This window comes from Schistocerca serialis, chromosome 1, assembly GCF_023864345.2.
Source record: "Schistocerca serialis cubense isolate TAMUIC-IGC-003099 chromosome 1, iqSchSeri2.2, whole genome shotgun sequence".
NCBI lineage: Eukaryota > Metazoa > Arthropoda > Insecta > Orthoptera > Acrididae > Schistocerca > Schistocerca serialis.
Window position 1 is genome coordinate 287,594,039 of NC_064638.1, and position 15,023 is coordinate 287,609,061.

General features: G+C 41.0%; 1 protein-coding gene across 1 annotated transcript in view; it reads right to left on the reverse strand.

Moving 5' to 3' along the window:
- Nucleotides 1-5,538: 5,538 nt before the first annotated feature.
- The window catches only part of LOC126468364 (NPC intracellular cholesterol transporter 2 homolog a), a 68,758-nt gene continuing 59,273 nt past the window's right edge, over nt 5,539-15,023 (reverse strand). The window contains exons 2-4 of the mRNA XM_050096544.1: nt 14,735-14,842; nt 8,747-8,943; nt 5,539-5,743 (exon numbers count right to left, since the gene is read on the reverse strand). Of these exons, the coding sequence (XP_049952501.1) occupies nt 5,657-5,743; nt 8,747-8,943; nt 14,735-14,842 (392 nt within the window). The 3' untranslated portion in view covers nt 5,539-5,656. The remainder of the gene's footprint in view (nt 5,744-8,746; nt 8,944-14,734; nt 14,843-15,023) is intronic.

The window sequence follows — 15,023 nt, forward strand, 5'->3', positions numbered from 1 at the left end:
AATTTTACCAGTCTTTTTTCTGTAATTTCGACACCGACCAATGATGTGGCAGCATGCTTCCCAATTTCATAAATCATCGTTAAAACTGCCCCCTCCCCTACTTTGCGAGTATAACTAGATTTCAAACGTAGATAGACGACTGTGAAGTACGCCCATTAATTGTTAATTCTCTAACATACACACCAAAATACACCAGATAGCGATCTATATACAGTATTTCTAGCACTTTGAGCACAGTGTGTAATATAAGATTACGATTGCCCATCTTTTTCTACGCAGATGACAGTCACAGAGCATTCTTGCGTTGTTAGGATAAAGTTTGAGATTGAAAGTTCTCCTTGCACTGTCTTTGACAAACGCTGCCTGCAATACCGTTACCGATTTAATCTGCAGCTGACTAGAAGTAGACTTACATTCCATGTCTCATGAAGGAACAGAGCCAGCCGAGTCTGTAACTGCTGTGCCACACCAATCTTACTCACAGAACCCATCCAAATGCACTAAGTCTCTCCAGATACGCGCATGTCGAGGAGGTTAGCACCCCTTATCGGTGTATAGTAGATATGAAAGTGTTGTGATGATATACCAGACCGTTAAGAAGAAACTTGTGGTTTTCATGGATGATGGAGCTCCAGATGGATGGAGTTTGAAGCCATTTACGTGAATCAACTGCGTTATCAATTTTAAAGTATTGTTGTAGTGTCTGGGGTCAGTACCAAGAACGTATTGGTAAGAGAGAACATAAACACATGCCTTCGTAAGGCTACACGGTTCTGCACTTACAACAGGGTATATTGTTAGAGCGGTGTGGTTTGCTAACCTATTAGTCATGTGGAATGCAGTGCTGTGAATATTCAAATGTTAGGTTGCAGTAAGGACTGGGAGATGAAGACGCTTGCACAGGATAGAGTAGCATGGAGAGCTGCATCAAACCAGTCTCAGGACTGAAGACAACAACAACAAATATATTTCCAATGCATGACATACATTCTTCTTGCAAGTTTCTCTATGATAAATTATAAAAGACTGTAAAAATGGAAAAACTGCTCCCTTGCATACCAAAGAAAATATCGATATTTTATGATACATGCACAATATAGGTTTCCAGTGGTGTATAACCGCCCATTGTTCACATCCAGTTATGGTTTAGAAATTATACTATACTGACATCAGTCCTATAAAATGATTGTTAGTAGCGTGGAATGCCTCTTACAAGGAAAGAGACAAACGCATAGCAGCGACGTTTGACATGTGAAATTAGATGTCATGCCACTAACTTCTTAAACAGGACATCTGTCAACCAGCTGTATACACGGGAATTGTACCTCGCACACACGTGTTGCTAGCTAAGAATCACTGTAGTTACGAAGCTGAAGACCTGCGTAGGTAGTTAGGGACGAAGTAATAGGTCAAACTGGAGAAGAATGGGTGGACATAATCTGACACGACGCTCTCTAGGAGACTGTATCCTTTCGCGATACGCCTTTTGGAAGAGCCTCGGGGAATCTAACTGTAGATGGCCGAGAGGGTATTTGATTCCTACTCCTCACCCCAATGAATGAGTGTCTAACGTCTTTTTTGACGTTTGCTATAACGGAACGGTGTGTCTGCATGTAGTATGAAATCAACCAGGAGCGACCGAATAAATTACCTACTCATTTCTTCGTGCTAAATCGTTTAGCAAGAAATAAAGAATTCGAAAAAATAAAGGAATACATGGTACAGCATCGCAGTTCTGCAGAGGAACATCCACGTACACTCAATAAATGCCTTTTGATAGCATGTAGTGGGTAGTTCAGTCCCTTTTTTCTGCTCGTTACGCTATTTTACAATGCATAATAGCTGTAACTATAGTTTCATTTAATTTAAATCGATAGTCCAGAAGCAGAAGAAAACTGACAAATGTGGCCAGAACTGATCATTTCAATACACATGAGTTTACACATTTAACTACAAAAAAGTATTCCCAAAAGTAAAAAAGAATGAATTTAAGCTTCGACTGACTGTAACTTACGTTGACAATACCAAGTAGGTTAAAATACTTGCTTCGTTTTCATTTTCCGACTAAGAAGTTTAATAACTTTTTCTTTTTAATTTTGAGAAACTCATGTGGCACCATAGTAGTAACGAGGATACTTCACAAAACATTTAATAAAATATTCCTAGCCTTTTTGAGCTTTGGACTGAATTCTACATAGCACTGAAGTTTCGTAAAAACACTTAAGATCTGCACAAGATACATACACTGAGGTGACCAAAGTCATGAGCGAGAGATATGCACACACACAGATGGTGGATGAATCACGTACACAAGGTAAAAAAGGACAGTGCATTAGTGAGGCTGTCATTTATACTCATTTGATTCATATGGAAAGATTTCCGACATGATTATGGCCACACAACGGGAATAAACAGGTTTTGAATGAAGAAATCATTAGGGAATTCAGTATTCTGAGATCCAGTGTCAAGAGTGTACTGAGAATACCAAATGTCAGGCCTTATCTCTCACCACACTGGTTGAAGCCTAGACTGGAAAACCGTTGACTGGTCGCATGAGTCCCAATTTGAGTTGGTAAGAGCCGATGGTAGGTTGCGAGTGTGGCACAGACCCCATGGACCAAAGTTGTCAGTAAGACATTGAGGAAGCTGGTGGTGGCTCCATAAAGGTGTGGACTGTGTATGCATGGAATGGACTGGGCCCTCTGGTCAAACTGAACCGATCATACACTGGAAATGGTTATCTTCGGCTACTTGGAGCCAATTGCAGGCAAACAATGATGCAATTATTATGGATGACTATGCGCCCTGTATCCAGCAACAACTGCTCGCGATTGGCTTGAATATCCTGGACAGTTCAAGTGAATGATTTGGCCACCCAGGTAGCCCAACATGTATCCTATTGAGCATTTGGGATAACCGAGAGGTCAGTTCATGCACAAAATCCTTCACTGGCAACTCCTTTGCAATTCTAGACGGTTATAGAGGCAACATGACTCAATATTTCTGCAAGGGACTGCCAATGACTTGTCGAGTCCTTGTATCATCGACTTTCTCCACTATTCCTGACAAAAAGTCGTCCAATACAACATTAGGAGGTATCCCATGACTTTTGTCATCTCAGTGTATGTTCTTTTACAGATGAATGCATTCATAAATATGAACAAAGCTAAAGAAAGGTGAATACTTCTGTGCTGGATATAAATGTGTGCAATAGCCTCAAGTGGCATACAAGCTTTATCATTCGTGCATTGTACAAAAAAGCGCATTCTTAATTTTCGTTTCTTCACACATGTTGAGGCTTGTGAGGCCATTGTGTTCATTCTGGTTGCATCATGTCTGAGGGACAGCCAAATGACGACCAAACACCTGCCATAATGTGACACCGCAATAATTCATTCGAAAGTAATAACCACACGTGTTAAACAACTTCATCCCACTGGTATATGGGATAATCAATCCCTGTTTTTTGTAGAATGTGGCTGACCACTAACAATTCCACAAACACACCCACTCTTGCACTTCATCTGACAGACTACTAACAAGGGAACCTCCCCATTGCACACCCCTCACATTTAGTTACAAGTTGGCACAGTGGATACGCCTTGAAAAACGGAACAGATCAATCGAGAAAACAGAAAGAAGTTGTGTGGAACTATGAAAAAAATAAGCAAAATATACAAACTGAGTAGTCCATGCGCAAGATAGGCAAGATCAAGGAGAATGTGAGCTAAGGAATGCCGTGGTCCCGTGGTTAGCGTGAGCGGCTGCAGAACGAGAGGTCCTTGGTTCAAGTCTTCCCTCGAGTGAAAAGTTTAATTTTTTATTTTCAGACAATTATCATCTGTCTGTCCATTATGTTTTCATCACTTTTTTGGGAGTGATCATCACATCCACAAGAAAACCTAAATCGGGCAAGGTAGAAGAATCTTTTTACACATTCGTCAAGTGTACAAGTTAGGTGGGCCAACAACATATTCCTGTCATGTGACGCACATGCAGTCACCAGTGTCGTATAGAATATATATCAGACGTGTTTCCCTGTGGAGGAATCGGTTGACCTATGACCTTGCGATCAAATGTTTTCAGTTCCCATTGGAGAGGCACGTCCTTACGTCTACCAATCACACCGTTTTGCGGTGCGGTCGCAAAACAGACACTAAACTTATTACAGTGAATAGAGACATCAATGAACGGACAGATCATAATTTTGTGAAGATAAAAAAAGTAAACTTTTCACTCGAGGGAGGGCTTGAACCAAGGACCTTTTGTTCCGCAGCCGCTCACGCTAACCACAGGACCCGACGCTAGTTAGCTCGCATTGTCCTTGATGTTGCCTATCTTGCTTATGGACTACTCAGTTTGTAAATTTTGCTTATGTTTTTGATAGTTCCACACAATTTCTTCCTGTTTTCTCGATTGATCTGTGTTCCGTTTTTCAAGGCCTATCCACTATGCCAACTTATAACTAAATCTGAGGAGGGTGCGATGGGGAGGTTCCCTTGTAAGCATATCTTTCTTCAGGTTGCCAAACGTGAAAGATTCACACAATGAAAGATCTAGGCTGTACAGAGAATGCTGCAGTGTGCCCAACAAAATCACAGAAGTGTAATCTTGTCATGACGACCTCCTCCTACAACTCCATGGGTCCTCTGCTCAGTAAGTTCGACCATGGAACCACAGTGTGCAGCACTATGAATATAAAGTTTTGAACATGGCTGCTTGGTTCAGTGACTGTTTATAAATTAAAATTTAAACAAATCAGCCCTCAGTCACAAATTTTTAGTCTTATTAACCAGATCTCAACACTTCTAAGAGTGCCTTCATCAGAATTTAGACATTTAAAGCAGTCTATAACATAATTACAACTTTGTGGAAAGAAAAAAATTTTTATTTAGAAAGGTGTAAGTTCTAACGATACAAGACAGACAATAATTACATGTCACATATAAAATAAATAACAGGCCAGTAACGATACAAGACAGACAATAATTACATGTCACATAAAATAAATAACAGGCCAGAAGTGCTTTAGTCACAAAATATTTAAAAGAAATGTGTGAAGGCTAGTCTCTGAGGGCTGCTCATACCTGTACAGTATGGATAGGATATGACCTATTCAGGATATTTTATTCTCTCCCGTCTTAATAATTATTTGCTTACCTTTTATTATCCCTGTTCAACTATGTCTCCCTCCTCAAGGGTTGAAAATAAAATTGTAAATTTATAAATAATTTTTGTTTTACAATAAAAAAGAGATACATTTGTGTCACTAGTTTCTGCTGTATCATAGTTCAGAGTATCTGTATCTGCTCTTTCCTGCCACTTTTTAAGAAACACTTGACTTTTTAGACTTTTTTAACAATTATCAGTTGTTGCATAAATGTGTCAACAAAAATTTCATGCTTCTTTTGTTTGGCTTCTCCCACGCTCAGAAATAATATTGTGCCAAGAATTAACAGTGTATAAAAATTATTAACAAATATTAATGTTGCATAACCAGTAAATGTTTCTTGGGTACAAACAATAAAAGGACGACTCTTTCAATTAAATAATTTTATTAAGAAAGGACACATATAGAGCTAACACTTTAACACAACCACGAGTAAACAATTTCAGTGTGGAGGAGTGAGTGCACACATCGTCTGGGAAGTGCCACTCATGAAGTGATCTTGGCGGGAACCTCGAAGCACTTTAGTGTCTTCTCATTCTGGTCCTGCAGCTCCCAGTGCACAAGCACACGGATCTGAAACCAAAAGTTTCCTCTTAGCTCATCCCAAAACACCATTAGAATAAAACAAGTAATTCAACTGGTTTATACATACCTCAGGTAACCGACCTAACAATAAAAAGTTTTATTAAAGTGGTTTTTCTTGCAGTTTTTTTAATTGCACTGAAATTAATGTGATAAAGCCTTGCCCCCACCCATTTAAACCACAATACTGACATGTTTGGTTTTTAGAGATTTTAATGACATAGTTCATGTTATTTTAGTTAACAATCTGGAATTCCAGTAGCAGTGGTTGCACTGGTTACAAAATGACATTGTACAAAAAAGGTTCTGTTAATACTAGTAAAGGGGACATCTGCCTCAGCTATGAATGGCCACCTCCTAATCACACCACCTGCATGATGCAAATCCCCTACTTTTATGGCATATTCGGATTCTACACCAAAAAAACACCTACAGTTTACTGAAACCAGTGTTGCTAATATAATTTTGGGCCCTGTAGTACCGATAATATGGGTAGACATTGCTGGCAAATAAGCTACTTGTGTGATAACTTAGTTTTCTGTTCCCTACACAGTTGACTGTGGTGAGTCCTCAAACCATATGAGTGCTCAATTTCAGTGTGCATTTCCATCCATCTGTCATAACTCTCACACTGGCTGCTACATGGCTACCAGCGGAATACAAAGCACAACAGTGATAAGAAGGTAAAATGTTCATTGAGTGATAGTAACATGCACAACTGCCATGGATACTCACGAAAATCTAGTACCCCAAATGTTATAGGTAAGGGACTCAACAATATCAAGCATACCAATTGGAACAGAGAACTATTACATCCAAATCATTGTTCCTGGCTCTCACTAAACAGTTTCTAACCACACACTGAACTAACTTTATTGTACTACACAATCAAATTTGCAAGACCAATTTCAAACACAGATATGAACCTTTAGAACACAAAGGTTTACATCTACATCATAAATGAAATGCAGAATCAGATGTGTCAGTTCTTAAATGCAAAAACAGGCACGGTTGATATTTGTCAGTGCCATCTACCACAAATGGAAAATGATGGTTTGAGTATGCCATACATATTTCTTGGTGCAAAATTCGAATATGCAAGAAAAATTGATGGGTGGGTTGGGGGGCATTTTAAAATACAAAGGTGACCTCACCCATACAGGAGGGGTGGCTAGGAAGTAGCCAGTTGTAGAACAAACATGTCCCCTTAACTAATATTAACTTTTCACCTAGAACTTCTTTTCGTACAATGCATTGTTTTCAAGATAGTTGTCTCAAGTTAAAACAGTAAGTGCTTTGGCTTTTATTTGCACAAGAATTTCTACACAAAGCTGAGCCTAATGGAACAGTAACATACAATACGTGCAAGAACCAAGGGGGACAAATTAGATCAGAAAACCAAGAACGAAGTGCTTGGATTAAAGATAGTATAAGACTGGGATGCAGTGTTTCACACTTACTGTTCAACAACCTATACACTGAAGGAAGACTTAATGGAAATTAAACGTTTCAAGAGTGGACTTAAAACTCAGGATGGAAAGATATGAATGATGAGATTTACTGATAACATTGCCATCCTCAGTGAAACTGAAGAATTATAGGACTTGTTGAATTGAATGAGTAGTTTAATGAGTACGAAATACAGATTGAGAGTAACCCAGACAGTAGAGTAATGAAGAATACCATAAATAATATTAGCTATCAACTTTTCAAAATTAGGGACCACAAAGTAGGCAAATTTAAGGAATTCTGCTCAAAAATGGTTCAAATGGCTCTGAGCACTATGGGACTTAACATCTAAGGTCATCAGTCCCTCAGAACTTACAACTGCTTAAACCTAACTAACCTAAGGACATCACACACATCCATGCCCGAGGCAGGATTCGAACCTGCGACCGTAGTGGTCACGCGTTTCTGGACTCAAGCGCCTAGAACCGCTCGGCCACAGCGGCCAGCGGAATTCTGCTACCTTGAAAGCAAAATGCCACACAACGGATGAAGTAAGAACGACAGAGACAAGCTAAGGCAAATAAGGCATTCCTGGTCAGAAGAAGTCGGCTTTTATCAAACATAGGCCTTTATCCAAGGGAGAAATTTCTGAGAACGTACGTTCGAAGCACACCATTGTATACTAGTTAATCACTGTCTGTAGGGAAACAGTAAAGGAAGAGAAGTAAAGGATTTTGAAACGTGGTGCAACAGAAAGACGTTGGAAAACAGGTAGGTTGATAAGATAAGGAATAATGTGCTTATTCGCCGAACTGATAAACGAACATATAGAAAACGTTGACAAAAAGAAGGGACTGGATGATAGGACATGTGTTAAGACATCTGGTAATCACTTCCATGGTACTAGAGAGAACTGTAGAGGGTAACAACAGTAGAGGAAGACAGTTTGGAACACATCCAAGAAAAAACTGAATACGCTGGATGCAAGTACTACTATGAAATTAATGTGGAATAGGAGAGGAATTCCCAGCAGGCCTCATCAAATTGTTGTTCTGACTGATGGCTGAAGGTTGTGGAATCCCTAGTTTCAGATGAACAATGTTTCTTTAATCTCTGCCAAGTAGTTTTCTCAACTGTCAGAAAGGAAATTGAAAGAAGTCACGTTTGTTGGCAGTAACATTAGAGAAATGTTCGACCTAAACTTTGAATTAAAAATGACTGAGTAAAACAGAACTTTGAGTACCATTGGAGGTGGTTCTTAGTCAGCAAAATTGGCTCGTTCTGATTCTGTTGGAGCCAGTATGCTGGCAAACATCAAGTAGTTTGTCTGTCCGATGCGCTTCAAAATTCAAATTTTGATATCGCTATTTTTACCTCGAAGATTTCGGTGAATTTAGGAAGTAAATACTTGAGCGATTTTTCGTTCATTTGCTACTCTTCGCTCACTTTTCTGAATATCTGACATTTCGGTGTTCGTGCGACAATTACAAGGCACCAAGCAACTGCACTAGCCGCTAAGGGAGGGAGCTGAACGAGCTGTCTTACCTTGGGGTAGATGTCGAGCACCTTGAGCTTGTTCTTGTAGACGTACTCCTGGCCGGCCTTCAGCGGGCAGCCCGCCTTCTGGCCGCTGGCGTCGAACACCTGGTCGCACGCGCTGGTGCCGTCCACGCCGGCGAACGGGAAAGGCAGAGTCAGCAGCTCGGCGTACACCCTGTTCTTCAGCTGCTTGATGTCCTCACCTGCGGGCACACCAGCAATACGTGTGGGCAACAACGCAACTAACAGACATGAGCCGGCCTTAGTGGCCGAGCGGTTCTAGGCACTACAGTCTGGAACCGCGCGACCGCTACGGCCGCAGATTCGAATCCTGCCTCTGGCATGGATGTGTGTGATGTCCTTAGGTTAGTTATGTTTAAGTAGTTCTAAGTTCTAGGGGGCTGATGACCTCAGAAGTGGAGTCCCATACTGCTCAGAGCTATTTTTTAACAGACATGAGCTTTCAGGCAGTCCATGTAAGCGATCTGCAATTGTCACAGATGTTCGCTTGCCACATTTGGCTGTGGGAACAGTCTGAGATCCGCAGGTGTATTTCCTCCATGAAAAGTACTTATTTAAGAGTAAATATAGTTCAATTAATTTTGTTTTGAGCAATTGCTGTACTGTGTTCTTGTCACAGAAGTGAATGTTTAACGTCCCTGTTGTACTTTCTCTTTAAAATAATTTATTTGAAATCCTTACAGTCGCTTTAAGCAGTCGGAAATTTTTGTTGACAAACAGCAAAAACCCTAATTGCGTTTTTTACTAGTAATAAATTTCGTTAAAGCAAGGCAGCTACTAGTTTCAGTAGTGTAGTGTTGCCATGAAAGTACTGGTTAATCGTTTCTAATTATTATTTCTTAACTCTTTTCGTATTATTTCCTCGTTATAAAGACGCGATCTAGACGTAGTTTTTCCGAATTATAAACGTTGAAAAACCTAACCATACAATTTTCATCACGCAAATTCTCTAAAAACGGAGTTATTAATTCATTCTTGTCAGTACAAAAACAGCTCCACTACTAACAAAATGTTCAAATGTGTGTGAAATCTTATGGGACTTAACTGCTAAGATCGCCCGTCCCTCAGCTCCAACACTAAAAAAGCTGTTTTGTTTACATACGACAAATGTAACGTCCTCGACATATTTGACGTGTTATTTAAAGCTAAACTAATTCTATCGAAACTGACAATGAGCGAGAAATGTTGGAGCTGTTATAGGGAAATGAGGGGGATCTGTTGCGAATCTTTCATAAAATATGTTCACGGGGAGAGGGGAGGGGATGGGATGTAGTGCGGAAAACGTTGGCAAAACGGACGAGACTGCCTCCTTTAAATGCAGAGAATGCAGTAGGAACTTTTTGACAGGAAAGGGGACAGGAAACTCGGGCACAGTTGGAGGAAGAAAGCAAGGAAATGATCAGGGAAGAGGGAGACAGAAGTGTGGCCAGAATGAACATTCACTCTGCAGCGGAGTGTACGCAGATATGAAACTTCCTGGCAGATTAAAACTGTGCCAGACCCAGACTCGAACTCGGGACCTTTTCCTATGCTTTCAGGACTGGTCGTGAGTGTGCTTCGGTTGCTCAGTTGGTAAGAGTACTTGCCCACGAAAGGCAAAGATCCCGAGTTAGAGTCTCTGTCAGGCACACGGTTTTAATTTGCCAGGAAGTGTCGGAGAAGTGTGGGTTGAAAGTGGCAGAACGCGATCAGATAGTTTAATTTCCAACACTAAAAACAGGTATCCACCACTGCCCGAGTTAAGTGGAGAAGAGCCTGAGGTAGGACTAGAAGGAAATGTGCAGCACATTTCAGCTGATGATATGAAGGCCAGTAATGTGTGAAGTGCCAGACGGAAGGTAATAGCCATAGGCGACGTTAGGCCCTCTGTTAGGTAGTAGCTATAGGCAAGGTTCATGCCCTGTTACAGGAAAGCTTACGGGCAGTGTACCCAGTCACCACCAGCTTCAAACCACATGCAGAACTAAGTCAAGTGATAGGGACATACAATCTTTATGCACCGACTCTTGAGACGACGACCGTATAATGATAGTGGGTTTGGTGGGAAACAGTTTGGACAGGAATAGGACATACGACGTAGGTTGTGACAATTGCAAGTCGGCTTCCATTACTCATGGCACCAATGTACACTTTGTTGAGCCATTACAGCATCATGACTGATCACACCTTAATGGAGGTGTTAGGCGGATTAATTTGGGGTTTGAGACATTTATTTGCTCGAGAAAATCTATACTTGCAAACACACCGAACAAAACGTAGGACGCAGTAAATAGGTAATTTTTGTTTCATTCTTTTATCTTTTTCTTGGTAAATGCCAAACATCAGAAATTATTTTTCTCGTCAAATAATTGATTTTTTCGCTGTTGAAATAATTTTCGTTGAAGTACGTTTATCTATTTATGTTCTTATTTATGCATAGTGTAGGCATTTTCCCTGTAAAACGTAAATACCGTTCCGCTTTCAGATAGTTCGACTCTCTTGCAGCAGAACAATAGCAGGAAAAATACCAGAACCTCATGCAACCTTCTCAGTGCCATGGAAACAAAGGAAGAATGAACAGTAACATTAAGAGTGTACGAAAACACAAAATCTGTTTCCAGAACAGGAATGAGTTCGGTCAAAATAGGCTTACTTCTGATCCTAGCATCGCCACCGCAGTCCTATTTATGTGCAGTGTACAGCATACTCACAATTTTATAACTCGACACACGGTACAATTTATACGTCACACACACACACACACACACACACACACACACACACACACACTTGATGTGACAGATTGCTGATTTACACACTGGGACGAAAAGCGCACGCACTTCGAATAATCAGTTTTCAACAGAAAATAGCTTGCTTAAAATGAACTCAACTAGCAAATCTAACAGCGCTGCACATTACGCTATTCAAGATTGTCTGTTGCTAGCAAACATACTTCAATATTTCCATACCTGTGGTGTATGTTGATCAAAATTTAATGCTTGTGCTATTTTCGGCATTTCCAAAGAAAAAAGTCCAACCTGTGACTGATTCCAGTCCGGCCCTTGACACTTTTGAATCAAAATTAAATGAATGTACGAGTATTCTGAGGCATAATTTGTGACCGTGGCGTGTCGGCAAAGGCGTGCCATTCATTCGGAGCGTTACGCCATAATCATTCATGTCGCAGACGCTGGAGTATCAATATGCGCTAGGAGCGCTGCTGTCGCGTCACGTGATGAGGCGACCCACGAGCTAAGTATGTGAATCAGGCCCACGAGTCACCAAAGGTTGCATATGCCCGCTGTGGAGGAAGAATAATATGAATGAATGATGACTATTAGGTGCGTCTAGCAGGGAACTACTCAGGTGGAGACCGCAACAAAACATGTCGAAAAGATGCGCACGTTCAGCTTATCACTATCTTCCCAACCCTGATGGTCTAGTTATTGGCATGACGGACATGGCACCACCACACAGATCGTTTAGACTATTGGCTGTAGTGCAGCAGGTGCAGAGCGATTGGTGACAAATGGACTCAAAACTGGTAAGTCATCCAGAAGGACTACATGAGAAGATCGTAGAATTGTTCGACTGACTCTTCCAGACGAATGGCTGGAAGATTGGATTCAATTAGGATGTTACAGCCACTACTGAGTAACTACAAACGGTTGGGAACAGATTACTGGAAACAAAATTGAGATCTCCAATTGTGGTACGCCATTTACTGCTGACATCACACCACATACAAAACAAAGAACTATCGTATAGTACCAGTGTAAAGTGGGACGTGAGAGGCATTCTGTTGTGTTTAGCGATGAGTCTCATCTGTTTGTGATGGTGGCCACATCGATTCCAACACCACCATAGACTACGTGGTGAAAAGGAAAAGGAAGGTGCTATTCTAACACACGCACACCACAACTGGAATCGTAGTACCGGCGGGTACTGATTCAGTAATTCTTTAAGAGAGACTGAATGTTCTCAATTATGCAACAAGAATGGGAAATCCTGTGGGGCCCCACACTGCGGTTCACATCATAAAGCGCCGGCCTTAGTGGCCATGCGGTTCTAGGCGCTACAGTCTGACCGCTACGGTCGCAGGTTCGAATCCTGCCTCAGGCATGGATGTATGTGATGTCTTTAAGTTAGTTAGGTTTAAGTAGTTCTAAGTTCTAGCGGACTGATGACCACAGCAGTTAACTCCCATAGTGCTCAGAGCCATTTGAACCACATCATAAACGCCTTGAATGTATGGATTATTGACTGGCTTGCCTGCTCCCCTGATCTGTCGCCCATTGAGCTTGTCTAGGATGCAATGGGAAGACGTATTCTTTGATACCAGTGTCCCAAAAGGAATGTGTATGAAGTGACGATGTGTTTCAGGTACAGCTATAAATTCATCAAGATAACACAAGGGCTGTTTCCCATGGCACCACGTATACAAGAGTATTGGTGCTCAAGAGGGATCACACTTCATACTTGTGACGGACATCGGTTCCCAATATAAGGAAAGTTTGCATTTAATGCTCGTTATGGGGTGAAGATCTTCACCACTACGTTTGGTGAAGTAATGAATGGTGCAATTTTCCATTTTGATCTGCACAGTTCATCAGAAATGTAGGCAGTCTTCACAGAGCCTCCAGCTAATGGGTACAACGAGTCCACAAATTTCAGGAGTGTTTACCTAAGATCAAGGAGTAGGGCAGGAGTGAGGAAGATATGTCAGGTTTGAACTTTGTCATGAGATAGTGGACCAAGCCCAATGGTTGCTCCTCCTCCATCACTAAGTAGAGCCATTTCTCGGCGACAACTATGATCACAGCCCTCCAGCTCTGCCGTGGACAGACAGTTGACAGATGTGTTTCGTACGACGTCTGAGTTTACGACACAGCTATCACTAGAATGCATTATTTACATTAAAATCCATGCAGAATCAATACCTGCATCACGTAAGAATTTTTAACCTTGGACTACTCTTCCGACTTCAGTGTATCTGCTCCCACTGCCCACCGTGTCTACACTTTGTTTTGGCTCACCCGTCAGGATAAACAAGAAGCTTGTGTGAGCTTGGACCCCTCAAAGATAATTTTTCTGTGTGTGCTAGCACCATCCACCACATGTGTGTATGGTTTCACAGCTAATAAGATATATTACCTTGAATTGTGTAGAACATTGAAATCTGGGTAGAATGACTACGCGCTGCAAGAATTACTTTTCGGTAACAATTTTTTTGAATTATTTAAGTCTTTGGCAATGTGTATATGTGTATGTATATGAGCTTCCTCCATCATCCAGTATATTTGCCCTTTGCTTAGCTTGCTTTTAGCAGTCAGCACTTCATTTTGCTGCCTGCTGTTTGTCCCCGCCCCCCCCCCCCCTCCTCTCTCTCTCTCTAATTAGCAATTCCCATTCTTCGTCACACCTTGTGTACCTAGGTAATTCTATTAAGTCTATTTCAGTATTATTTAACCCATATGTTTGCATCTAATGTATTACGTGTTTTCCTGATCGTTACCGCCAATTCTTGGGCTTTAAGTGAATATATGTGTATCATTATCACGAAAGGAATCTTTTTAGTTGCGTAAAAGATTTACAATTACTCAAGTCATCGCCCATTGTATCCCAATCCTTTTACCTGAAGAGCTCCATATGTTTGCAATGGTGAAAAAGAGAAACATCAAATCGCTTTATCTGTTGTGCTGAGGACTACTGTACTGATGGAATTTCGTTGTGCGCCAGATTAATCTTTATATCAAAACATCTTTTAGTAAGGGGATGTTAAATGTTCAGAAGTGCACTTGCAGTCTTTACAAAAGACACTTGTTTAGAATCTGTGCTCAGGAGCTTTGTGAGCTATACAAGAATAGAAAGAAACAAGCACTTTTTCTACACCCCCTTTTCAAACTTACGATTTTTTTCAGTATAAACATTAAGACGTAGGAAATTGGAAGAGAAAAAAATTACGGCAGATCAGAAGATAATCTGTGTACTCACTGGGAGTGAACTTGAACTCGAGGCCCACTTCGGTCTTCTTCTTGAGTTTGCAGGTCCCCTGCTGGCATCCAGATATCAAAACCTCGTTCACATCTTCGTACGGCGAATCTGCAACAGAGTTGAATTCAGTCTTTAAAGAATGCGACTACTATATATAGTCGAAGAATTTATATGTATGCTTTAAGGTAAAGATAGACGAAATAAAGTAAGTAAACATTTATCTTTTGCAATTGTTCATAACTGTTAGTACCGAACTTGGACACCATTAGGCCGCGCGGGGTAGCCGCGT